General features: G+C 47.6%; 2 protein-coding genes across 26 annotated transcripts in view; both read left to right on the forward strand.

The window, feature by feature from the left end:
• Positions 1 to 3,176, forward strand: part of FAM219A (family with sequence similarity 219 member A) — a 58,647-nt gene extending 55,471 nt beyond the window's left edge. For 12 of the 21 annotated variants that reach the window (XM_055293942.2, XM_055293938.2, XM_063609062.1 and 9 more), the window contains one exon: positions 271 to 3,176. In XM_055293942.2, coding sequence (XP_055149917.1) covers positions 271 to 429 — 159 coding nt within the window. In that variant the 3' untranslated portion in view covers positions 430 to 3,176. The remainder of the gene's footprint in view (positions 1 to 270) is intronic. The other 9 variants (XM_063609063.1, XM_063609069.1, XM_063609065.1 and 6 more) reach the window with 1 other exon arrangement.
• A 111-nt stretch (positions 3,177 to 3,287) lies between these two features.
• SPMIP6 (sperm microtubule inner protein 6) overlaps positions 3,288 to 24,226 on the forward strand; it is a 31,830-nt gene continuing 10,891 nt past the window's right edge. The window contains exons 1-7 of one of the 5 annotated variants that reach the window (XM_055293921.2): positions 3,288 to 3,865; positions 15,904 to 16,048; positions 18,816 to 18,931; positions 20,266 to 20,341; positions 20,578 to 20,812; positions 21,974 to 22,060; positions 22,522 to 22,684. In XM_055293921.2, coding sequence (XP_055149896.1) covers positions 3,731 to 3,865; positions 15,904 to 16,048; positions 18,816 to 18,931; positions 20,266 to 20,341; positions 20,578 to 20,812; positions 21,974 to 22,060; positions 22,522 to 22,627 — 900 coding nt within the window. In that variant the 5' untranslated portion in view covers positions 3,288 to 3,730 and the 3' untranslated portion in view covers positions 22,628 to 22,684. Of the gene's footprint in view, positions 3,866 to 15,903; positions 16,049 to 18,813; positions 18,932 to 19,684; positions 19,991 to 20,265; positions 20,342 to 20,577; positions 20,813 to 21,973; positions 22,061 to 22,521; positions 22,685 to 24,226 lie in introns of those variants that run through there. The other 4 variants (XM_055293923.2, XM_055293922.2, XM_063609059.1 and 1 more) reach the window with 4 other exon arrangements.

Genomic DNA, 24,226 nt, shown 5'->3' on the forward strand with positions numbered 1-24,226 from the left:
GATAGGGGCAAAACCCAAATAGGAGCAGGACCAGAGGTGTGAAGTTGACCATAGAATGGGGAGGGGTGACTAGAAAGAAAGTGAGGCCAGAGGCGAAGGAGGGTGCCTAGGCAGGAGCGGGGCCTGGGGGTATGAACAGACCCGGGACAGGGTGGGGCTGATATCCAGGGCCCTGGCTGGACTGGGGCGCAGACGGCCTGGAGTGGCCACAGAGCCGTGGGTGGTGCCTCCCTGCTGCTTGGGCCTGACCTCCCTCCCCTTTGCCTACAGCAGATCAACCAAGATTTGAACATCCAGCTGCTGAAGGACGGCTACCGGTTAGATGAGATCCCCGACGACGAGGACCTAGACCTCATCCCCCCCAAGTCCGTGAACCCCACCTGCATGTGCTGCCAGGCCACGTCCTCCACCGCCTGCCACATTCAGTAGCGGGCGGGGCCTCTGCGGCCGCCTGGGCGGGGCCGCCAAGGGCCGGGTAGGACGGGCAGAGGCCGACCCCTTCCCAGCTCGTCTGCCTGCCCCCAGCCCCGCGCCCCTACAGCCGCCAACCTCGTATAACAGTCATTGCTTCCTCCTATGGTAGGACGTGTACCTCTGTGTGTTCATGGAGCTGGAGAAACCAAAACCGGGTCTCTCTCCACCCGGGAGCTGAGGAGGGGTGGGGGCCGTTTGTTCAGTTACCTGGGGGAACCTCACCCAGCACCCTGCCCCGCTTCCCAGGGCTGGCCAAGAGAGAAGACTGGACGGCAGGGAGGTCAACATTAACGAGTGGGGGGATCACAAAGCCAGGGGCTTGCCCCCCCCCCGCCCCAGCGAAGCCATGAACTCCCAAGCCCCGGCCTCAGCCTAACCAGGAAAGGGGCTCGGAGGGAGAAAGGCCCAGGGCAGTGGGGACGGGTCCCAGGACCTCGGAGCCCCCTTCACACGCCCCCTACCGGCTCATGTTTCTATTTGCATTTCCCCGTCCTCAGATGGGAAGCCTGGCAAAGCTGCCCAACCGGGTAGTGCCCCTCACCCATCGGATCACTGCCTTCTTCCTCCTCTTGCCCCATTCACCCGCTTCCTTGCTCTCTGGGAGTGGGGCAGGGTAAGGTGGGCCTTAGAGACAGGCTGAGGTTTGGGTGGTGTGATCTGTCCTAATTGGCCCCTCACCAATGCATCTATCTGTCTGCCACCAGCCCACCCACCCCACCCCCACCCTCACCCACCCTTCTGCTCATTGGTCTCAATCCCAGCCTGGAAGCAGGGAGTAAGGCTGGACTCCAGTGGCCCATTCCCCTCACCCCAGCCCAAGACCTGGGAGGCTGCTTCCCAGTAAGAATCCAGGAGTAAGCTTTGGTGAATCCAGTGGGCTGAGTGGCTATATGGATGTGGTTGTTTGGACGTGGTAGGGAGTGCTTAGCAGAATGTGTGTGTATCTCTGAGGCTGTCAGGGGGTGGGTGGGTGTGTGTCTCTGTTGGACCTGTCTCTCCTCAGTCTATTCCTGTCATAGATGTGGGTGTCCCTGGTGGGGAAGTGCCTGTGTGGTCTGTTTACAGTGCAGAAGGCGGCTCAGCAGTGCAATGGGCTGACAGCCTTGGACCGGGAGTCAGAAGGCTGGGTTCTGGTCGTAGCTCTGGCCCCTCCCTGTGATCTTCAACAAGCCACTTGCTTTCTCTCGTCTTCAGTTTCCTCAACTAGAAAATGAACAGCAGCTGAAATTATGTTGAAGATCCTTTTATATCTGAAAGAGTTTCTTCATAGAAATTTCTGTGGTGGGGAGGGGGCAATCTCTGTGTGTCTCAGTACACCTAGAGGTTGGGGTGGGGCGGAGTTGTGTGTCTCTGTAGAAAGGCAAAGGGGCAGTTCCTATCAGGACTGTGTATGTCTGAGCACATGTGGCTCTGTTTGGGATTATGTGTTTGTCTGTAAATGTGTATGTGTGTTGGAAGGGTGTCTATTGTGTGTGGCTGTATAGGGTGTCTGTAAATCAAGATGTGTATACAGCTGCTTCTGCTATTGCTGGTTTAGGGGAGGGGACTGGAAAGCTGAGGCTGAAAATCAAGAGGGAAGAGGTAAGGAAGGCCCACCCCTAAATGAAAGCACAGATAGCCTAAGACTGCACAGGCCTGTGCCCACATACCTTATAGAACAGGCCCAGGTGGATCATCTCATGCTAACACCCTACATGTGCTGGTGGATCCACTCCCATGGATCCACTCACATGCTGCAGGCATGCAGTAAGTAGACTCATCCACAGCCCACTCTCTGGACACCAATCCTGGGAGGTGGGAGCTGGAATGGGGAGCAATGAGAGGAGGGAGTGAGGCTGTTGGCTTAGGAAGGGTGGCACCTCTCCCTGCATCATACCCAGGAACTGCCAGCTCCAAAATATTGGGGTGCAGCTCACCACCCCCCACTCCTCCAACCCATCCCTACCTCCTCTAGTGCAGGGACCCAAGTTAGATGATGAGAAAATGCCAAACAAAGGGAGACAAGGACAGAGAAGGTACCTGCAGGACCCACAAGGCCCATACTGGCCCCCATCTGAACCCACCTCTCCCACCCAGATCAACATCCTCCCAACCCCTGTGCCCCCATCATCTGGACCCCAGAGCCAGGCCTCCCACTACCACCACCACCACCCCGGGGCTCCTTGGCTCACCTTTCTAGAACATGGGTACCTCCTCTTTTTGGGGGCTCATTTAGACCGCTGCCTTTGCTGCTGACTTACTGTGTGACTCGGGCCCATTGTTCAATCCCTGTGGCCCTGAGACACCAGGGAAAATCTCCCCCCCCACAGGACATACTAGTTCCCTGGCAGGCAAGGGCTTCCAACTGAGGCAGTGTATGTGTGGCAGAGAGAGGCAGGAAGCTGGCAGTGGCAGCTTCTGTGTCTAGGGAGGGGTGTGGCTCCCTCCTTCCCTGTCTGGGAGGTTGGAGGGAAGAATCTAGGCCTTAGCTTGCCCTCCTGCCACCCTTCCCCTTGTAGATACTGCCTTAACACTCCCTCCTCTCTCAGCTGTGGCTGCCACCCAGCCAGGTTTCTCCGTGCTCACTAATTTATTTCCAGGAAGGTGTGTGGAAGACATGAGCCGTGTATAATATTTTTTTTAACATTTTCATTGCAGTATTGACCATCATCCTTGGTTGTGTATCGTGTAACACAAATAATGATATTAAAAGCATCAAACAAGCCAGCCTCAGCTCCCTCCCTGGGGTGTGGGCAAGGGGCAGATGGGCTGGGAAGCAGAGAGAACCGGTCCTCTGGGAACACATGTTACTCCACCTCCACCTGTGGGTTCCCAGACATGCCACTGACCTGCTGCATGACCCTGGGTGAGTCACAACCCCTCCGAACCTCTGTTTCTCTCCAACAGTGAGAAGCCTGACCTAGAAGATCTCCAGAGGCCCTCTGAACTCTTAGAAATTGGGCTCTTTTGATAGGCTTGAGGCAGGAGGGGGTCAGGAGCAGGGAGGGAATTAGACCTCCTCACCTTCCCAGGGATGGGGCTGAGCCAGGTGATATCACAATGGGCAGTGCCCATCCTGGAGGGGGCATCATTGTGGGGTGGGAGCAGGAAGGCTGTTGGGGAAGGAAGCTGAGAGATCCTCTGCAGGAGGGGATTATAGCAGCTAGGGGCACCTGCCAGGCTGGAGGTGTGGCCTGTCTAGGGGAAGGGTGGCCACTGATGTCCAGCAGGAGCCCTTGACAGGTAGAGCCCACCACGGCATCTCCAAGACCACACCATGTTCCTGTTCTCCCATAAGACCAAGACCCCTATCAGTACCTACAGTGACTCCTACAGGGCTCCCACCTCCATCAAGGAGGTCTATAAGGACCCACCTCTGTGTGCCTGGGAAGCCAACAAGTTTCTGACTCCGGTAAGTGGGAGATTGGTGGGGAGGGGCAGGCCAGAGCGTATGGCCAGTCTGGATGCCTGGCAATGTGTGTTTGTAATTATTTGTAGCTCTGTGTATGTGTGTGCTTTATTCATTTACCTAGGCACAGAATTTACAATGGTATGTAAAATAGCACAAAATCCTGCCTTCATGGAATTACATTAGGGTAGAAAGTCGGAACAGGCAGATAATAAACAAGAAATAAACATGAGTTTTATAAATTCTTCAAAAATACTGTAAAGGAAATAAGCAGAGTAATGGAAGTGGGAATGGAAAGGGAGGGCTACTTAGGTCATGGAAAACCCTCTCTCAAGGTGACAATAAACTGAGACTGGAAAGATGAGATAGAACTAGCCACATGAAGACCTGAAAGAATAGAAGAGCTGAAAGTTCCAGACGATTGATCAGAAAGTGCAAAGGCCCTGAGGCTGCCTGTGGAATATGCCGGAAACTGTCTTATATGCATGCCTTTATGTATGTGTATCACAGTTTCCTTGTGTCTGTGCTTGAAGATTGGTGGCCAGGTGGGAGGAAATCTGTGAGTCTAACTGTGACTCTGCCTAAGAGAATTTATCTGTGTGTACCATCCAACTTTGCTGAGTATCTTCATCTGTAGGCAACCCAGGATACAAAAGGGAAGGGCCAGACCTTGCCTTTGAGGAGCTCACAGCAAACAAGTGAACAAAGTAGGGTTGGCCAATGTGGAACATGCACCAGCAGAGGTGGAGAGCCAGAAAGGGGAGAGCACTGCCCAACCTGAAGGGCAGATCTACTGAGGGATCCTGGAGAAGGAGGCTTCCAGCAGAAGAGAGTCATGAGAAAAGGCAGCCTGTGGGCAGGGACCTACCAGAAACTGAAACTGTTAGAGCAGGAGAGTTTAGTCCTCGGGTGAGAGAGGAGTCTGCAGACCAAGAAGGGCTCTCTGGCTATGTCGTGGAGCGTGGACATAAGGCTCCAGGTTTTTGAACCTGGGAGGGAGAGTCATGGTTCAATTGTGAGTTAGGCCACTCTGGCCACAGTGTCAGGGAACTGCACGGGCTGGGGTTGAGGGCAGGAAGGCCAGCGAGGGGTGAAAGATGAGGAAGGAGGATGTAGGTGGGAGATAAGGAGATTGTCACAATGAAAAAAGGAATTTGTTGAATACGAGAGAATTTTTTAAATAATTTATTTTGTCTAACTACAAAATAAATATACGCTCAATGTAGAAAATGCGGATAACTCAGAGAAGCACAAAGAAAAAAGGTCTAAAATCCTACTACCTAAGATGATAACCATTGTTAATGTATTATTGTATGCCCTTTCAGGAAGCAAATATTGTTTATTATAAAAATAAATAAAATTTATTACAAATGGTTTATTTAAGGAATCTTATTGAAAATTTAGGTACTTTACAAAATTTTGCTAGTATAATCATTCTTATACATGTATCTTTGTACACATTTCCAATTATTCCCTTAGAATAAATTACTAGACATGAAATTGGGAGAAAGGATTTACACATTTTTAAAACTTTTGCTATATACCTCAAATTGCCATAATAGGTAAGGGTTGTAATAATTTACATTTCCACAAGTAAAATATGAGAGTACCTGACTCCATACTCAATAGAAGGGAATTTTAAAAAGTAGATGAATGGATTTTGGTCACCATCTTGATGGTAAGGGGAGAGATTAGGGTGACCCTTGAGTTTTTGGCTGTGGCAACTGGAGGAATGCTAATGCTATCAACTGAGGTTTGGGATAGCAGATTAGAGATTTGGAGTTCATTTTAGAACAAAAATATTTGAGGATATCCAGGAAAAGATGTTTGGCAAGTAGTTAGATATACATATCTGAAGCAAAGGAAAGAGGTCTGGATTATAGATAGAGATCTTGAAGTCATCATCATATAAATGGTGGGTGAAGTCATAGGAAGAGATGAAATTGCCAAAGAAGAGAGAGAAAATGGCCAAGGACATAACTTTGGAGAATATAAATATTTAAGGGTAGGTAAAGGAAGAAAGCCATAAAAGAAGACAGAGAATTATTGCCAGAGAACTAGGAGGAAAATCAAAGATAAACCAATAAACACAGCGTTATTAGACAAAGATCAGTGTCAAGTGTTAGTGACAGAGAAAGAAATCTCTTGGATGTAGTAACTCCTGGTAACTTAGCCAGACAGCTTCAATGAATGGCGAGGAGCGAAAGTCAGATAGCAGTGGTATTAAGAATGAAGGAAAAGCCAGGCATGGTGTCTCACGCCTGTAATCCAAGCACTTTGGGAGGTTGAGGCAGACAGGAAGATTGCTTGAGCCTATGAGTTCAAGACCAGCCTGGGCATCATGGTGAAATCCTGTCTCTACCAAAAATACAAAGATTAGCCAGGTGCAGTGGCATGTGCCCATAGTCCCAGCTACTCGGGAGGCTGAGATAGAATCACTTGAGCACAGGAGGTTGAGGCTGCAGTGAGCCTTGATCACACCACTTTACTCCAGCCTGGATGACAGAGCAAGGCCCTGTCTCTTAAAAAAAAGAAAAAAGAAAAAAAAGAATGAAGGAAAGGCTTCTGCTTTTGGCAGTATGGTGGTCTAGAAACTCTGAAGGGCCCTGTTGCTTCGAAACAACTTAAGTTCTGAATAAAAATTAATTTTTATTTCGTGTTGGACTCTCATGGAGATGAGTGGTAAGTATAGTTAAGAAGACAGGATTGTCCTGAGGACAAATGCCATTATTAGCACTATAAACAGGCATTTAAGCCTTAAACTAGCTGAAAGATACAGGAATTAAATCTGTAAATTCTAAACTTAACCAGAAAGTTCCATGTCTCTGCCCCTCAACACACACACACACACACACACACCCCATGAATATTTATCTTCAATGGCGGTAAACATTCTCAATGTAGGTTTCCAGGTATCCTTTGAAGAATGGCCAATTAAACATGAGCTCACAATAAGAGATAAAAGAAAACAAACCACCATATTACAGAATCTGCAGACACAACAAACAATAAACTCCCAAGAATTTCAGATATTAGAATTAACAGTTAAATAATATAGAATAATTGGGCCGGGTGCAGTGGCTCACACCTGTAATCCCAGCACTTTGGGAGGCCAAGGCAGGTGGATCATGAGGTCAGGAGATCGAGACCATCCTGGCTAACACGGTGAAACCCCGTCTCTACTAAAAATACAGAAAATTAGCCGGGCATGGTGGTGGACGCCTGTAGTCCCAGCTAATCGGGAGGCTGAGGCAGGAGAATGGCGTGAACCCAGAAGGCAGAGCTTGCAGTGAGCCAAGATCGTGCCACTGCACTCCAGCCTGGGCGACAGAGTGAGACTCCATCTCAAAAAATAATAATAATAATATAGAGTAATTATGATTTTTTTAAAAATGTGAAATCTGGCCAGGCATAGTGGCTCACGCCTGTAGTAATCCCAGCACTTTGGAAGGCTGAGACAGGAAGATCACTTGAGGCCAAGAGTTCAAGACTAGCCTGGGCAACATAGTGAGACCTTGTCTCTATTTAAAAAATAAAAATAACTAAAAATATGAAATCATTAAAATAAGCAAGCAATAAGAGATTATTAAAAATGAGTAGACAAATGTAAAAAGGAACTGAATAGAATTTTTAGAAATGAAAAATTATTTGCTAAACCAAAAACTCAGCAGATGGATTAAAGAGTAGAGTCAACACAGCTGAAAAGTCCAGTGAAATGAAAAATAGACTGAAAGAATTTTCCCAGAACGCAGCACAGAGAGACAAAGGATGAAAATATGAAAGAAACATTAAATGATATGAAAGACAGAATGAGAGCATCCCACACACATCTAATGGGAATCTCAGAAGGAAAGAGCATAAAGAACAGTCATTATCTAAAAAGAAAAAGGCTCAGAATTTCCCAGAACTAACAAAATAAATGAATCCACAAAGAGAGAAAAAAAATAGAAGAAATTCCACAGTTAGGCACCTCACAATGAAACTGCAGTTCACCAGCTTAAGAGATGACCTTAAAAGCAGACAAAGAAAAAAAATTTTCGAAGTGTCATCCTTTCAAAAGCTAAGGAAAGATAAGACATTTACAGGAAAACAAAAATGAAAATGTTTATTACCATCAGGTCTATATACAATAAAGGAAATTCTAAAGGATATACTCTGGGGAGAAGGAAAATGATCACAGAAGGAAAGTCTGAGATGCAAGAAGGAATGGTAAGGAACTGATAAACTTGAGGTAAATTTAAGCAAACATTATCTATAGAAAATAATTATAATGGCTTTTAATTTGTTATATTTAAAGGAAGAACTAAAATATTAGAAAACTATCATTTAAGTTGGAACAGGACAGAGTTAGGTGTTCCTAGATTCTCCCATTGTTCTAAAGAGAGCATAAGATATTATAGTTTTGTACTGTCAACTAGTTGGAACTATACTTGCAAGAATTCCCTTTCCTAAATGTTTCCTAATTGGCCATGAGAGAAATCTGCATGATATTTGGAAAGCATAAATGAAAGAACAGCCATTTTTACCCTCTGAAGATTGATGTGGGGTACCAAGCACTGTGGCAGCTTATGCACAATGTTGCTGACTTAGTAGTTCACCTTATTGCCATAGAGCAGCATTTGGCTACAACTCCTCTAGCTCCCACTGGATCTCCTTCAACCTCTCTGGGTCCTGGGCCAGGTGTATGTACAATTCCATGGCAAAGGGCACCAGCTTGTCCTGAAGGCCATCCGTATCATCAGTGTTGTAGGCAATGAGACAGATGTTAATTCAACTTTGTCCTCCTCATGAGTCCCAGTTTGTCCTTGCTCTTCCCCACTTCATGTCCAGTTCTCCTTCCTGATGCCAGCCACTGACTTCAGGCTTAAAAATGGATGCAAAGACAACAGCTTTGCAGAGTTCTTAACCAGTATCCACAATTGTGTAAAGTCTTATCTCTCAAGTAAATCCCTTATGCTATATCACTAAAAGTGGTTTCTCTGATCCAAACTTGACTGATATGGATACAATAACAAAAAAGTGAGTAAGCTAAAAAATAACAGACAAAAGAGATTTTCAGATTAAACACACACACACACACACAAACAGTTTTTAGGTGGATCACTACAAAAATGACAAAGTTTCAATTCACCAGGAAGATATTATAATTACAAACTTGTATTGGCCTAATAGAATTAATAGAAGGACCTGTAATTCTAGCACTTTGGGAGGCCCAGGTAGGAGGATCATTTGAGCCCAGGAGTTTAGGACCAGCCTGGACAACATAACAAGACCCCAACTCTACAAAAAAATTTAAAAATTAGCTGGGTGTGATGGTGTGTGCCTATAGTCAGGAAGCTGAGACAGGAAGATGGCTTGAGCCCAGGAGTTTGAGGCTGCAACGAGCCATGATCACACCACTGTGCTCCAGCCTGGGTGACAGAGTGAGACCCTGTCTCAAAAAAAAAAAAAAAAACCATGCCAGCCTGAGCAACAAAGCAAGATATCATCTCTACAAAATTTTTTTAAAATAAAAATAAAGAATTACCAGATGGAGAAATTGGCAAAATATACCATATTAGATTGTAACACACTACAATTACTGATTGGTTAAGCAGACATCCCCGACCCCCCCAAAAAAGTAAAGATCTAAAACTCTTGCAATATAATTAGTATACTTGATTTATTTAACATAAATAAAACCCTGAACCCAACAACTACAGATTTAAACATACAAGGAACATGATAAAAGTTGACCAAGTACTAGCTTATAAAACAAACATAAACAGAATTCAAAGATTGACATCATGCCAAATAACTGTCTCTAACCTCAATGTAATAAAATTACAGATCAACAACAAAAAAGATAACCAAAATCCTTTGTAAGCTTAAAAGTTTGAAAAACACCATTCTAAATAATGGGTCAAATAAGAAATCAAAACAAATGGAAATATACTCAGAACTGAAAAGACTGCATATCAAAACTTGTGGGGTACAATAAAAGCTGTAGAGGAAAACCTATATCCCTAAATCCTTTTCTAAAAAAAGGTGAAACATAAATGACCTGAGCATCAAACTTAACAACTTATGGGGAAAAGAATAAATGTAAAAAAAATAGAAGAATGGAGATAATGAAAATAAGAGCAAAAGTTAAACTAGAAAGCAAAGATTCAACAAGATGAACAGGGAAAAGTTGTTTCTTTGATGAGGCTCATAAAATAGACAAATCTCTAGAGAATTAAGAAAAACAAGGCACAGACAAATAAAAGAAGGGTCTAACAATGGATGTAGAAGAAAATAAAAGTAAGAGAATGTTCTGAACAACTTTATGCTAATAAAATTGAAAACAAATGGACAAACACAAGAAAAATAAAACCAGTTCAAGAATTGGAAAAAATCTGAATGCTCCTATAACGATTCAAAAAATTAAACCAGTAATTTGAAAACTTTCCACAAAGAAAACACCCAGCATAGATAAACAGTTACATTCCTCAACTGTTCAGTTGTCTTATACAAACTCTGTCAGAGAACAGAAAAAAAGAGGATAATTCCTAACTCATTCTATGAACCCAGCATAACTTTGATACAAAATTAATAAAGAAGGCCAGGTACAGTGGCTCACACCTGTAACCCTAGCACTTTGGGAGGCTGAGGCAGGAGGATTGCTTGAGCCCAGGAGTTCAAGACCAGCCTGGGCAACATAGCGAGACGCTGTCTCTACAGAAAAATTTAAAAATTAGCCAGGTGTGGTGGCACACACCTATGGTCCCAGCTGCTGCGGAGGCTGAAGCAGGAGGACCGCTTAAGCCCGCAAAAAAAATTAATCAAAAGTGTATAAGAAAATAAAAGTATACAGGCCAATTCACTCATAAATACAAAAGCAAAAATTCTAAATAAAATATTAGAAAACCATATCCGGTAGTGTATAAAAAATAATTTATGATGGTTATATTGTATTTATTTCATAAATGCAAGGATGGTTTAACATTAGAAAAATAAATATCATTCATCACATTAACAGATTCAAGAAAAAACCACAAGATCATTTCAAAATATGCAGAAATGGACATGAGATCTTATTAAAAATTCTTGAACTGTATGCTTTGAGCGAAATTTATGGTATGTAAATTATACCTCAATGAAGCCATTAAAAAAAGATGCAGAAATAGCAGTTACTAAAATTTATTACCCATTTATAACTAAAAAAGAAAAACTTAGCAAATATAACCTGATAAAAAATATATACCAAAAATATACAGCCAACATTATTCTGAATAAGTGTTAGAAGCATTCTTTTAAAAATTGGAATCAAGGCAAGGATGTTCACTACTTCTTTTTTTTTTTTTTTTTTTTTTGAGATGGAGTCTTGCTCTGTCACCCAGGCTGGAGTGCAGTGGCACAATCTCGGCTCACTGCAAGCTCGGCCTCCCGGGTTCACGCCATTCTCCTGCCTCAGCCTCCCGAGTTGCTGGGACTACAGGCGCCCGCCACCACGCCCGGCTAATTTTTTGTATTTTTAGTAGAGGTGGGGTTTCACCATGTTAGCCAGGATGGTCTCGATCTCCTGACCTCGTGATCCGCCCGCCTCGGCCTCCCAAAGTGCTGAGATTACAGGCGTGAGCCACCGCGCCCGGCCGGATGTTCACTACTTCTATTCAGCATTGTACTGGAGGTCCTGGCAAGGACACCACACACACACACAAAAAAAGTAAAAAGATATAAGAATAGGAAAGGAAAAAACAAAATTGTCATTATTTGCAGATAATACAACTGCATATATAGAAACTACAAATTGGCTGGTCCAAGGTAGTGAGTTATCTCAATTGATTGTTCACAGTCAGTTACAGATCAAACTCCTTGTTCCACTCTTTGTCTCCTTCTCACTAGTATGCTGGACTAGTCTTACAAAAAAAAAAGAATCTACACACATTGTTAGAATAATTGGATAAATATTAAAAGTCAATCACATTTCTTAACACAAGCAAATATTTAGGAAGCATAATTTTAAAAATATACATCATTCTAGCATCAAAAAATAAAGATAATTAGAAATAAATCTAACGATGTATGTAAAACTGTATGGGTAATATTATAAAACTTTATTGAATACTTTTTAAAAAAATAAATAATTGGAGAGATATAACATGCTCATAAATGAGAAGAGTTACTATCATAAAGATTCAGTGCCACCGGGCGCAGTTCTCAGCACTTTCGGAGGCTGAGGCAGGCAGATTGCTTGAACTCAGGAGTTCAAGACCAGCCTGGACAATATGGTGAAACCTCATCTCTACAAAAAATACAAAAATTGACAGGGCATGGTAGTGTGTGCCTGTAGTCCCAGTTACTAATTAAAATCCCAACAGGATTTTTTGAAGGCTTCAACAAACTTTTAAAAATTTATAGAGAAGGACAAAAGTTCAAGAAATAGCTGTAACACACTTAAAGATGAGTTATCCAAACTCCTGACAGATTAAATACGGAAAGTAAAACTGTTTTGTGTTTACAAGGAAATACAGAACATTGTCTCCATTATCTGAGAGTATGGATGAATTTCTTAAATAATTCACAGAAAGCACTGACCACACAAGAAGAGGTTCATCAAGACACTATAAAGAAAAGTAAAAGCCAGGTGCAATGGTTCACACCTGTTCTTTGGGAGTCTAAGGCAGGAGGATCACTTGAGCTCAGGAGTTCAAGACCACCCTGGACAACACAGGGAAACATCGTCTCTATAAACAAATTAAAAAAAAAAAAATCAGCTGGGTGTGTTGGTGTGCACCTGTAATCCCAGCTACTCGGTAGGCTACGGCAAGAGGATAGCTTTAGCCCAGGAGGTAGAGACTGCAGTGAACTGTGATTGTGCCACTGCACTCCAGCCTGGGCAACAGTGAGACCCTGTCCCCCCCCCCAAAAAAAAAAAAAAAAAAAAAGAGAGAGAGAGAAAAGAAATGTAAAGACAGAAGCCACAAACAGAAAAGATATTTGCAACATGTATAGGTGCCAATAGTAAAGGACTAATATACACAATATATAAAGAATTATAATTCTCTTGGTTAAAATTAAACACATATTTTGACTCCCTCCTAAAACCCCTCTAAAACTACAGTAAATGAATATTTAAGAGATAAACTCACGAAGAGAGTGAGAAGGAAGAGGCAATGGCAACACAAATTTGGAAGCTGGAAAAGATGATAAATAAGTAGTAACTGACTTAGCAGATCTGAGAAAGCTGAATCTAAAGCCAGCAATGGAAAAGCCAAGCCATAATTCAACTTTTCAAAATTTTCAAAAGGCTCAGGAACTGGTAATCCTAGGCTTCTCTGGAACTGAGGATGGGACAGGACCAAGGCAAAAATAAGGATTATTTGAAAGCTGTTAAGAAGCAGTTAGGCCAGGTGAGGTGGCTCATGCCTGTAATCCCAGTACTTTGGGAGGCTGAGGTGGGCGGACCACCTGAGGTCAGGAGTTTAAGAGACCAGCCTGGCCAACTGGTGAAACCCTGTCTCCACTAAAAATACAAAAAAAAAAAATTAGCCAGGCGTGGTGGCAGGCGCCTGTAATCCCAGCTACTTGGGAGGCTGAGGCAGGAGAATCACTTGAACCCGGGAGGCAGAGGTTGCAGTGAGCCAAGATTGTGCCATTGCACTCCAGCCTGCATGAGAAGAGCGAAACTCCATCTAAAAAAAAAAAAAAAAGCAGTTAAACTCACTAATCACCCCTTCTATTTCATGCCACAGAGTAACTGCCCACCTCTGTCTCTGCTAAAGTCAGGAGACTAATTTTTGGCAAGGACCTCAGGACTGGGGATACCAATTGAGGACAGGTTACCGTTTTGAAAACAAGTGAACCTCCATATACTGAATGCTAAAATCTCCAGCGCAATCTTCAGCCCTGGATTCTCAGAACACTGGCAGCTAAGTCATTACCCTCAGGCCAAAGGTTGAGGGAGTCTTTTCTGAAGAATCTCATCAGCCAAGAGGAAAGACCTACAGATATTGACATTAGAGTTTGCAAAATATTGTCCAACGAGATCATCCTACAGTGATGCTGATGGTGGACAAAGCCCACACACAGCTCAAAGCCTTCAATAAGCTTTTATAATCTCCTACTTATCAACAGGAGCAGACAAAGAGGAAACATCTGAGGAAAGCATCTAACAGAAAAATTGATGATGTCTATGAATTCTTCTAAATGATTGTTTTGTTTGTGTGCGTGTATCTGTGTTTAGTGTGTAAGTGGGTGTATCTGAGTGTGTATGTATGAATATACACCTATATGTGCATCTATGGGTGTATCTGGGTACACAGGGGTGTGTGTGTGTGTGTATGTGTGTGTGTAAAGCTCGGAGAAATGCTGAGTCACGGGACCCATGTACCCACATCTCCCACATTCTGCCCTCCACCCACATAGAAGTGTGGCTGTGCAGGATCTGCTCACAGAACAATGTCAGCTGGGCACAGTCGATCCCAGAAGCCCCTGAGCAGAGAGGTTTTGAGGATGGTTGGAGCACTTGGAGCAACCAGGTCTCAGCCTTGGCCAAGAGAAGGGCCAGGTGTGGTGGCTCATGCCTGTAATCCCAGCACTTTGGGAAGCTAAGGTGGGAAGATCCCTTGAGTCCAGGAGTTCAAGACCAGCCTGGGCAACATGGTGAAACTCCATCTCTATGAAAAATACAAAAATTAGCCAGGTGTGGTGGACATGCCTGGGAGGCTGAGGCGGGAGGATCACTTGAGCCTGGGAGGTTAGGGCTGCAGCCATGATGGTATCACTGCACTTCAGCCTGGGTGGCAGAGTGAGACTTTGTCTCAAAAAAAAAAAAATCATAAGGATCAAGTGTGGGTGATAGCATCACTGTCCCAGCACCTCACTGCCCGTTATGAGGAAGAAGCCCTATCTGACTTTGCTGGGTGTCCCACCCCTGTGACCCAGCTGCCTTTTCAGACCAGCTGCCTGCAGATACCTGTGGGTCTACAACTAACTTGTCATTCAGCCCTCAGCTGAGGAAAAAGGGGCCCCGTAGGGAGGCCCTGATCCAGGCTTCACAGATCTAGTCAGACAAGAAGTGACAGGGTAAGTTAAGGTGAACCGCAAAAAGCAGAGGGGCCCAGGGCCTGGACCAAGAACAGGAAAACTGTCAAGGTAGGATGAAGACCAGGCCAAATTGAAGGTCAGGGTCAAAGGCAACACTGGTGTCAGGGCCAGAGCCACAGCAGAATCAGGGACAGGCTGCAGTCAGGAAATTACTTTTTTTTTTTTGAGATGAAGTCTTGCTCTGTCGCCAGGCTGGAGTGCAGTGGCACGATCTCAGCTCACTGCAACCTCTCCCTCCTGGGTTGATTCTCCTGCCTCAGCCTCCCGAGTAGCTGGGACTATAGGTGCTCGCCACCACTCCCAGCTAATTTTTGTATTTTTAGTAGAGACAGGGTTTCACCATGTTGGCCAGGGTAGTCTCCATCTCTTGACCTCGTGATCTGCCCACCTCGGCCTCCCAAAGGGCTAGGATTACAGGTATGAGCCACCACGCCCAGCCGGGAATTACATTTTAAAGTGGGTGCCCCTCTAGCACTGTCCTTCATTTTCTTTAAGATGCTAGATTCCCAGAGAGCCTTTCCTGTCCAAGACACCTACATAAGGCAGCCAGCTCCCAGGGTAGCCCTCTTTTCTGAGACTGGAGCCTGATGCACTGTTGGCAGAGACCCGGCCCTGCTCCCAGGCAGCATACAGTCTAGGAGAAAAAGGACAGGTCTATGTAGCTCTGACCTTCATGAGCTCCCCACCAGGAAATGGCAGAAATGAGAAAGTCGGAAAACTACTCTGAGGTAAGGCCACTGCTTGGCTCCAAGCCCCAGCCTTGGATGAAATGAAAGGAGGAAAGGGTGATTCAGACAAGAGAACTGTGCAGAGGAGCCAAGGCTAGCATGAGAATCCCTCTGACATGGGGAGGGGGGTTGGGAAACCCACCTGGGCTGACCTTCTCAAGAGAGGCTGGATCTAGTTCCAGCAAGACCCCAGGGCTGGGGTCTCTGTGCCCCTAACCACTTCTCCCCTCTCCCCTTGCCCAGGGTCTGACTCATACCATGGAGAGACATGTGGATCCCGAAGCCCTGCAGAAGATGGCCAAATGTGCCGTACAGGACTACACTTATAGGGGGTCTATATCAGGCCACCCCTACTTGCCTGAGAAGTACTGGCTTTCTCAAGAGGAAGGTAAGGCCTCACCCTTTGCTGACCCCTAAAATGACCCCCAACCTGAACCCAACCACCTAAATCGTGACCTCCATCCTGATTCTTTTTTTTTTTTTTTTGAGACGGAGTTTCGCTCTTGTTGCCCATCTGGGTGCAATGTGCAATGGCATGATCTCAGCTCATTGCAACCCACTTCCACCTCCCGAGTTCAAGTGATTTTCCTACCTCAGCCTCCTGAGTAGCTGGGACTACAGGCATGTGCCACTAGGCCCAACTAATTTTTGTATTTTCAGTAGAGATGGGGTTTCACCATGTTGGCCAGGCTGGTCTCGAACTTCTGACCTCAGGTGATCAGCCCGCCTCGGCCTCCCAAAGTGCTGGGATTACAGGCATGAGCCACCATGCCCAGCCTTCATCCTGATTCTATGTCAACTTTATCTCCACCCATGACCTAGATTTCTTCCCTAATCACCCCCCACTCCCAACCACCTGACCTGACCCTGGCCCTAGAGGAGATGACCTAGGCCCTGCTTTTTGGGGTTCTTGTCGGTGGAGAAAAAAAAGCTAGAAGGGCCCTGGGTCCCATCCTTAGAGAGGTGGAGAAAGGATTAACCTCCCACAGACAGATCCCTCCAAGTGCATTCCAGATGCCATCTCCTCCCATCTTCCCAGCCACCCTGCTCCCATCAGCTCCTTCCATCTCTCCTGCATCCCTCTGCCCCACCACACCTCTTTCCCTCAACCTGGAACCTTCTCTAGTTTCTTCCCAACTAAAAATTATCTCTTGCTCCTCTCCTCAATAGCCTAGGTTCTTGGAAACATGGTCCATATTCACTGTCTCTATTTCCTCACCCTTTCTTATACTTTATGAGAAACTGTCTTTCTCATTTGCTTGGATGTCTATAATCTGTCTGGCTGTACATTCAGAAAGAGCCAAGTCTGGTCTTATTCACAGCTGTGCCCCTCCATTGAGCACAGCGCCAGGCTTCATAAGTCTTTGTTGAATGGACTGAGAATTCCCAGTGGAAGTTGGGAATGTGCATCTCCTACGATGAAACAATAAATTGCTCTTGCATGGCTCTGATTACCAAATCCACAGGACTCTGCAGTCTTTACCCTCTGAGACCTTTACCCTCCTAGACCAATGAATTGCACTCTTCTGACCACTCTCTACTTGTTTTGTTGTTGATGTTGTTTTGTATGTTAATCCTCCAGCACACACGCTATGACCACACTCTACTTCCTGAAACAACTTCCTCCTCAGCTTCTCTGATTCCTCCCTTTCCTGTGCATCCACCATGGAAACATGGGGTTCCTCGGGGTGTTATCCTGTACCCCCTTCTCCCCTTGCTTCTCCTCCAAGGCCATTTGATTTAACACAAGGCTTTAATTACTGACAGCTTCAAATCCTAATTTCCAGATTTGTCCTCTCACCAGAATTCCACTCTTCTTCATATGCTTATAGTCATCTTGACCTGGATGTCCCCAAACACCTGTTTCAGTATGTGCAAACCGCCATCCCCGAACTCCAAGTCCCAGCACTCCGCCCCTCCCCTCACACAGCTGCTCTTTGCTAGGGCTTCCTCCACACCGTCTCGCATATGTATTCTTTCAGACTGTTGGATCGTGGAGGGCCTTGTAGGACAGGCTTAGGTGACTGGGGGCTAAGGTGGACAAACCCTATAGGGTTTTAAGTAGGAGAGTGTCTTGGTCAAATTTTCATTTGTGAAAAAGTACCACAGCTGCTATGTCAAGGCTGGATTATAGGATTTCAAAAGTGAGGCAAGGATAACAGTAGAATAATCATAATAGTTTTTTATGTGCCAAGCATCATTCTAAATGTCTTACATATACCAACTCATTTAAACCTCACAGCAACCCTGTGAAGTAAATAGTACTATTATCCCCATTTTAAAGTTGGAGAAACTGAGACACATCAAAATTAATTAACTCGGTCAGGGTCACACAGATAATAATTGCAAAACTGAAATTTAAACACAAGCAGTCTATCTGCAGGATAGGTATCTATTAACCAAGACATTATATTGTCTCCTGGTTAAGGTGCTGCGAAGATATGGAAGTGAGATCATGGGGCACTGGAAGAGGAAGTAGATTCAAGTTATTTATTTATTTATTGAGACTGAGTCTTGATCTGTCACCCAGGCTGGAGTGCAGTGGCATGACCTCGGCTCACTGAAACCTCTGCCTCCCTGGTTTCAGCGATTCTCATGCCTCAGCCCCCTGAGTAGCTGGGTTTACAGGCGCACACCAACCATGCCCAACTAATTTTTGTATTTTAGTAGAGACAGGATTTTGTCATGTTGGCCAGGCTGGTCTGGAACTCCTGACCTCAAGTGATCTGCCTGCTCTGGCCTCCCAAAGTGCTAGGATTACAGGCATGAGCCACCTTGCCTGGCCAGATTCGAGTGATTTTGAAGGAGGCAGAACAGGCAAACCTTAGAGCCTAGAGTAGAAGATAAGAGAGAGGGAGGAATTGGGAAGAGGCCTCTTGTCCAGGCTGGCTGATTCAAAAAGGGTAGTGGCAGGATGAAAAGTGGCTGGCACAGTGGATCCAGACTAAACTCAGAAGGTTGCCTTAGGTGGGACATGGGCTGCATCTCAGTGTTTAAGACAAGTGTAGGCCCGGCTGGGCTTGGAGTCTGGCTTGAGGACAGTCTGTGAGGGTCAGCTTCGTGCTGGGAATCGGAAGAGAAACATGTAGGGGATCTCAGATCCTGGAGTAGAGTAAGAAGTAACACTATTTGACATCTCCACCCCTATTATCCAGCAGACAAATGCAGCCCAAACTACCTGGGCAGTGACCGGTACAACACATGGAGGATGGAACCTTACAACAGCAGCTGCTGCAACAAGTATACCACCTACCTTCCTCGGCTGCCTAAGGTATCTGTTGCACCCAGCACAGATGCCTGGGGACTGGGACATGCATACCCCACCACCTCCCAAACCACAGTGACTGATATTTCACCATTAGGTCCTCATTGCTTTCCCAACGAATGCCCCAGGGCTCTTCCCCTTCTGTGAAATAATTAGAGTTTGTATTTTTTGCTTTTTTTTTTTTTTTTTTTTTTTTAGATAGAGTCTCACTCTATCACCCAGGCTGGAGCGCAGTGGCGCAATCTTGGCTCACTGCAACCTCCGCCTCCTGGGTTCAAGCAATTCTGCTGCCTCACACTCCCGAGCAGCTGGGATTACAGGCATGCGCCATCACATCTGGCTAATTTTTGTATTGTTAGTAGAGACGGGGATCTTGCCATGTTGGCCAGGCTGGTCTTGGACTCCTGGCCTCAAGTGATCCACCTGCCTCGGCCTCCTAAAGTGCTGGGATTACCGGCATGAGCCACTGCACCTGGCCGGGTTTGAATTTTTTTAGTTGAAAAAGGAACCCAAAAGTGGGGCTGTGCTAGGCCCCTGGCTCTCAGTCTCTGGGGATTGGGTGCCCTGGGCCCCAATCCCTGGCTGGGCTCTGTAGGGACATGGCTGGTGTGCACTCCTTGATATACTACCTTTCCGAAGCTTGCCAGCTGGCCCCTCCCCCATATAGTCTGGCCTCTGTGATACTGGGGCTAGCCAAGGAGTCAGCGATACAATGAATCTCCCTGCTCCACCTTCTCCTCCTTTGTGATGTGAGCACAGACGGAAGGAGAAAGACCAAGGCTACTCAATAGCAGTGCAGATACAGGAGAGTCTTCCGAGGACACAGGAGAAGGTCCAGCCACGGCCGCAAACTCAAGGGCACCTGAGAGGACCCAAAACCAGAGCCGGGGCTCTTAACTGCAGGCTGATGGCTGACCCTGGGTTGACGGAACCCTTCTGAATTAGAACTTCCTCAAGAATCAGAATCTTTCACAAGTTCTCCACGGAATGGAGAAGCAATATTGAAAACCCCCTATTAGAGAGACACCCAGACACAGCTAAACAGAGTCAGCTAGACAAAGAGGGGTAAAATCAAAGGCAAACGCTGAAACAGGGTTGTCACAGGCCCAGGAGCCAAACCCCATCCACCTTCAGCCCTTCCCACCCCACCCCGCCCCTGTAGGCGGTGTAAACGCGTTGCCCGGCGACAGCCGCCAACACAGAGCCCTGGAGAGGTGGGGAGTTGCTGAAGGGCGGGAGAAGGTGCGGCGTGGTGATAGGTCTGGGTGTTCTGGGAGGACCCCTAAAAGCGAGCAGCTCTGCCAGGTCAGAGCTTGAGGTAGCATGTGTGCCGCTTCCAGGAGGCCGGGATGGAGACAGCAGTTCGAGGAATGCCCTTGGAATGCCCTCCTAAGCCGGAGCGGCTCAATGCCTACGGTAAAGAGTGGTAGTGGGGCGTTGGAAAGAACGGGTGGAGAGGGTTGGGGAAGGCCGGGAGGAGGGCGAGACGGGTACCTGAAGGACGGGGAGGAGGCCGAGGGTCCTGGAGAGGGTGGAACCTTGAATCTATCCGTCTCGGCTTTTGTCTCCGCCTCACTCTGTCCGTGACCCGGCCTCTTCCCATCCCTGTGCATCGTCTTTGGGTCTCCTGCGCTGGGGACCCGCGGGCGCAGAGCGCGAAGTGATGGTGAACATGCTGAACTCACTGTCGCGGAACCAGCAGCTGCTGCGGATCACGCCCCGATGCGGGTGCGTGGACTCGCTGCCCGGCCGCCTGCCCTTCCATGGTTACGAAAGTGCTTGCTCGGGCCGCCACTACTGTCTGCGCGGGATGGACTACTACGCCAGCGGGGCGCCCTGCACCGACCGCCGCCTGCGGTCTTGGTGCCAGGAGCAACCGACTGTAAGGTTCGCAGGGCTCCGCCTGCCTCAGCGGGGCTCCACCCCACACAAGCCCCGCCCCAGAACCCCGCCCCCTTCCAGCCCGGCCAGCCTCCGTGCAGACCCCCAGCCTGCTCTAGCCCCGCGCTGCACGCTCTCGAGGCCCCGCCATGTCCTGCCCTCGGGCTCCAAGGCCTGAACTAACAACTGAGGCGGGAGAACCAGCACGAAGGTTACTCCAAGTGCCCGACCCCTGTCCCTCTCAAACTGGGCTCAAGGTCAACCTGGCCTCTCTATATGCTCTGGAGGTCCCGCCAGAGGGTTTCTGAGGAAGAAACCCCGCACATCAGTCGCATCCTCTTCCCCCATCTCCTTGGCCCTGCCCCCTTTCCTGGACTCCTGGCCCTAGAGACGCAGGTTCTAGCCTGTGGAGTGCCCTGCGTTCTCAGAAAAATGTCCTCTCTTGCTGGTCCCCCGTCACCGTCGGTAGTGGGTGCGGTCATTCCTGGGGGCTACGTGAGCCGGGAAATGGTGACCACTTTACCAGAATGGCTCTGGCCTCCTCGGATCCCGCACCACCTGCGGAGGTAGGCACCCTCGCGTGTTACTGCTAAGAAAACTGCGGCCCGAGCGCACAGCTGGAGCCCGGACTGCAGCTTGGCATTCGTCCTGCACCAGGCGGCAGCCAAGCCCGGGAGAACTTTGTCCGCGTTAGCCCAGAGAGCTGTGCAGTGGGTGTCCATAGTGATCCCCCGCCCCTCTCCAGGCCGAGAGAGGCTGATTCATTGTGCAAGACTGAGTCTTATCCCTCTCAAGGGCATAGGGGAGTGGGAAAGTGTCTGAGCCTCTAGGAAGCTCAGAAACGATGCCTCGTCCTAGTGCTGGAGAAATTGCTGTCCAGTGGCGGGGATCCGGTGGTTCCAGGTCCTCAACGCCCGGAGCCCGGCCCTTCCCAGGGTGCAAGCGCTCTTCCCTCAATGGCAGAAATGAGGCCCTGCCGGGAGTCTTCCAAGGGGGGTTCCCGAGTGGGTGCTGCAGTGGGGGTTTTGAAGGGTGAGGAAGAAGGAGAGGAGGATTTCCGAGCCTTGGGACGGACACCTGAAGCGCCGCCCAGGGACTCGGTCTAAATCGGGGGCTGAGAGTCAAAAGGCCCAACCACTCCCTGCTCGCGGCTTCCTCCTTCTCCAGATGTGTACCTCCCTACAAGCACCGGCCCGGAATGCAGTGTGCTGTTACAACTCCCCCGCCGTCATACTACCCATATCCGAACCTTAGGTAAGTCTAACGCGCTCACACTCATTTGCACACGCACCCTGAAGGCTTGGAGAGACGGGGCTGGGGGAGGATGGCTGGTAGATGGGATGAGAACGCTCCGCGGTGCACTGACAGGCACATACCACCAGGGGGAGCTGGTGCTATGGAGCAGTCAAAGGTGGTAAGGACAGAGGACCTTAGGAGAGGGCTAGGAGGCCGGTATTGAAGGGGTTACAGGTTGGCAGTGGGCTTACAGCCAAAGGCGTTGGTTCAGAGCTTGAAGTAACGAGTAAGAAGTCGATGTTAAGGAGGAAATATTGGGTATCAGCAACTTAACAGTTCTAAGGTCAGAAGGTCAGTACTGGAACCCAAGGTCAGTGCTATAGGCAAAGTGTAGGGATAAGGTTAGCATTGCAAACTGGAGTCAGATATTCACTTTGACATACGAGAATCCAAAAGGGCTGACCCATCTCTTCCTGTAGAGGGGACACAAGTCACTTCAAGAAGTCTGGTGGTCCCCAGAGAAACAACTATGTTATCCATCCTGAGTTCGTGTCTGAGACCTATCCCGACTATCGTTGCTGGTAGAGCCTGGGCTTGCTGGGCCACGGGGGCAGAGCAATAAATAAACTCTTCACCCCCAAAGCCTGCCTCCTGTGTCTTTACCCAGCAGGATCTGGAAGTGAAGGGCCAGTCACTCAGGCCTCTACCAAACCCCTTCAACTGAGATGCAATTTTTCTCAAAGTCACCCCTCCCTGGGCCCTTCCAACCCCATCATCTCAGTACATCCCTGAGTGCCCTCCTGACACAGAACAGTAGCCTTATATCCAGCTGCTGTCCTCCTCCCCTGAATCCCAGAGCCCAAACGGATGGGTCCACCCTGCAATGCAGGCAGGAGCCATCTACTTTCCACCCCACGAAGACCCTCCAGCTAACATTTCTTCAGTATGCTCCCAAACTTAGATGCCCTCCCACTCATCAGAGGACCCAGAATCCTTCCTTCCACAGTCAAAGCCCTATCCCTACACCCAAAGCTCTTGATCTCTGCTTCCAGGAGTCCCCATTACAGCCTCCCAAAAGCCTCTCTGTGCTCAGACACCCTTGCTGCACAAGGGGTCAAGTCCAATTCCAAGTCCAACTGGTCAAAACATAATTTTGGAGGGTCTCATGACAAAGAAATTTCAGGTTGCAAAACAAAGCCCTGTTTCTCTGCCCCTGAGGGAGCAAGAAAGGGCCATTCTAAAATCTCTGTGATCTTCAGTATTTTTATTTCTGCATTAAATTGATATGAAACCAGCTGGGTGCAGTGGCTCACACCTGTAATCTCAGCACTTTGGGAGGCCGAGGCAGAAGGATCACTTGAGCCCAGAAATTCGATACCAGCTGGGGCAACATAAGGAGACCCCTTCTCTACAAAAAAATTTAAAAATTAGCAGGGTATGGTGGCACACACATGTAGTCCAAGTTACTCAGGAGCCTGAGGCGGGAGGGGATAGCTTGAACCAAGGACATTGAGGCTGCAGTGAGCTATGTTCACGCCACTGCACTCCAGCCTGGGCGACAGAGCGAGACCCTCTCTCAAAAAAATAAAATAAGACCGGACGCGGTGGCCCACGCTTGTAATCCCAGCACTCTGGGAGGCCGAGGCAGGTAGATCACCTGAGGTCAGGAGTTTGAGACCAGGCTGACCAACATGGTGAAACTCTGTCTCTACTAAAAATACAAAATTAGCCAGGCGCGGTGGCACGTGCCTGTAATCCCAGCTACTTGGGAGGTTGAGGCAGGAGAATTGCCTGAACCCGGGAGGCGGAGGTTGCAGTGAGCTGAGATCATGCCATTGTGCTCTAGCCTGGGCAACAAGAACGAAACTCAAAAATAAATAAATATAAAAAGAAAAGAAAAGAAATGAAACCTCAGAGTCTTGCCCAGCCCCCGGGGAGAGGGGCATGGCCGGGCACGCCCACTTTCCCGCAGCTTGGGCATTTCTAACTAAAGGCTGTAACTTAAGAGGAGGGGCTGGACCCTATAAATAACTAGTCTGGGGTGGCGGTCTGGGAGGCGGGTGACGTTGCAAAACACCGAGCAGAAACCGGTCTTCTCAGTCCCTGACCTCGGACACTGCTGGTTTGGTCCGGTGGGAGCCGACAGCTTGGACTCCCGGCGGGCTGGAACTACAGCTCCCTCCG

This window comes from Symphalangus syndactylus, chromosome 9 (genome assembly GCF_028878055.3).
Source record: "Symphalangus syndactylus isolate Jambi chromosome 9, NHGRI_mSymSyn1-v2.1_pri, whole genome shotgun sequence".
In the NCBI taxonomy this organism is placed as follows: domain Eukaryota; kingdom Metazoa; phylum Chordata; class Mammalia; order Primates; family Hylobatidae; genus Symphalangus; species Symphalangus syndactylus.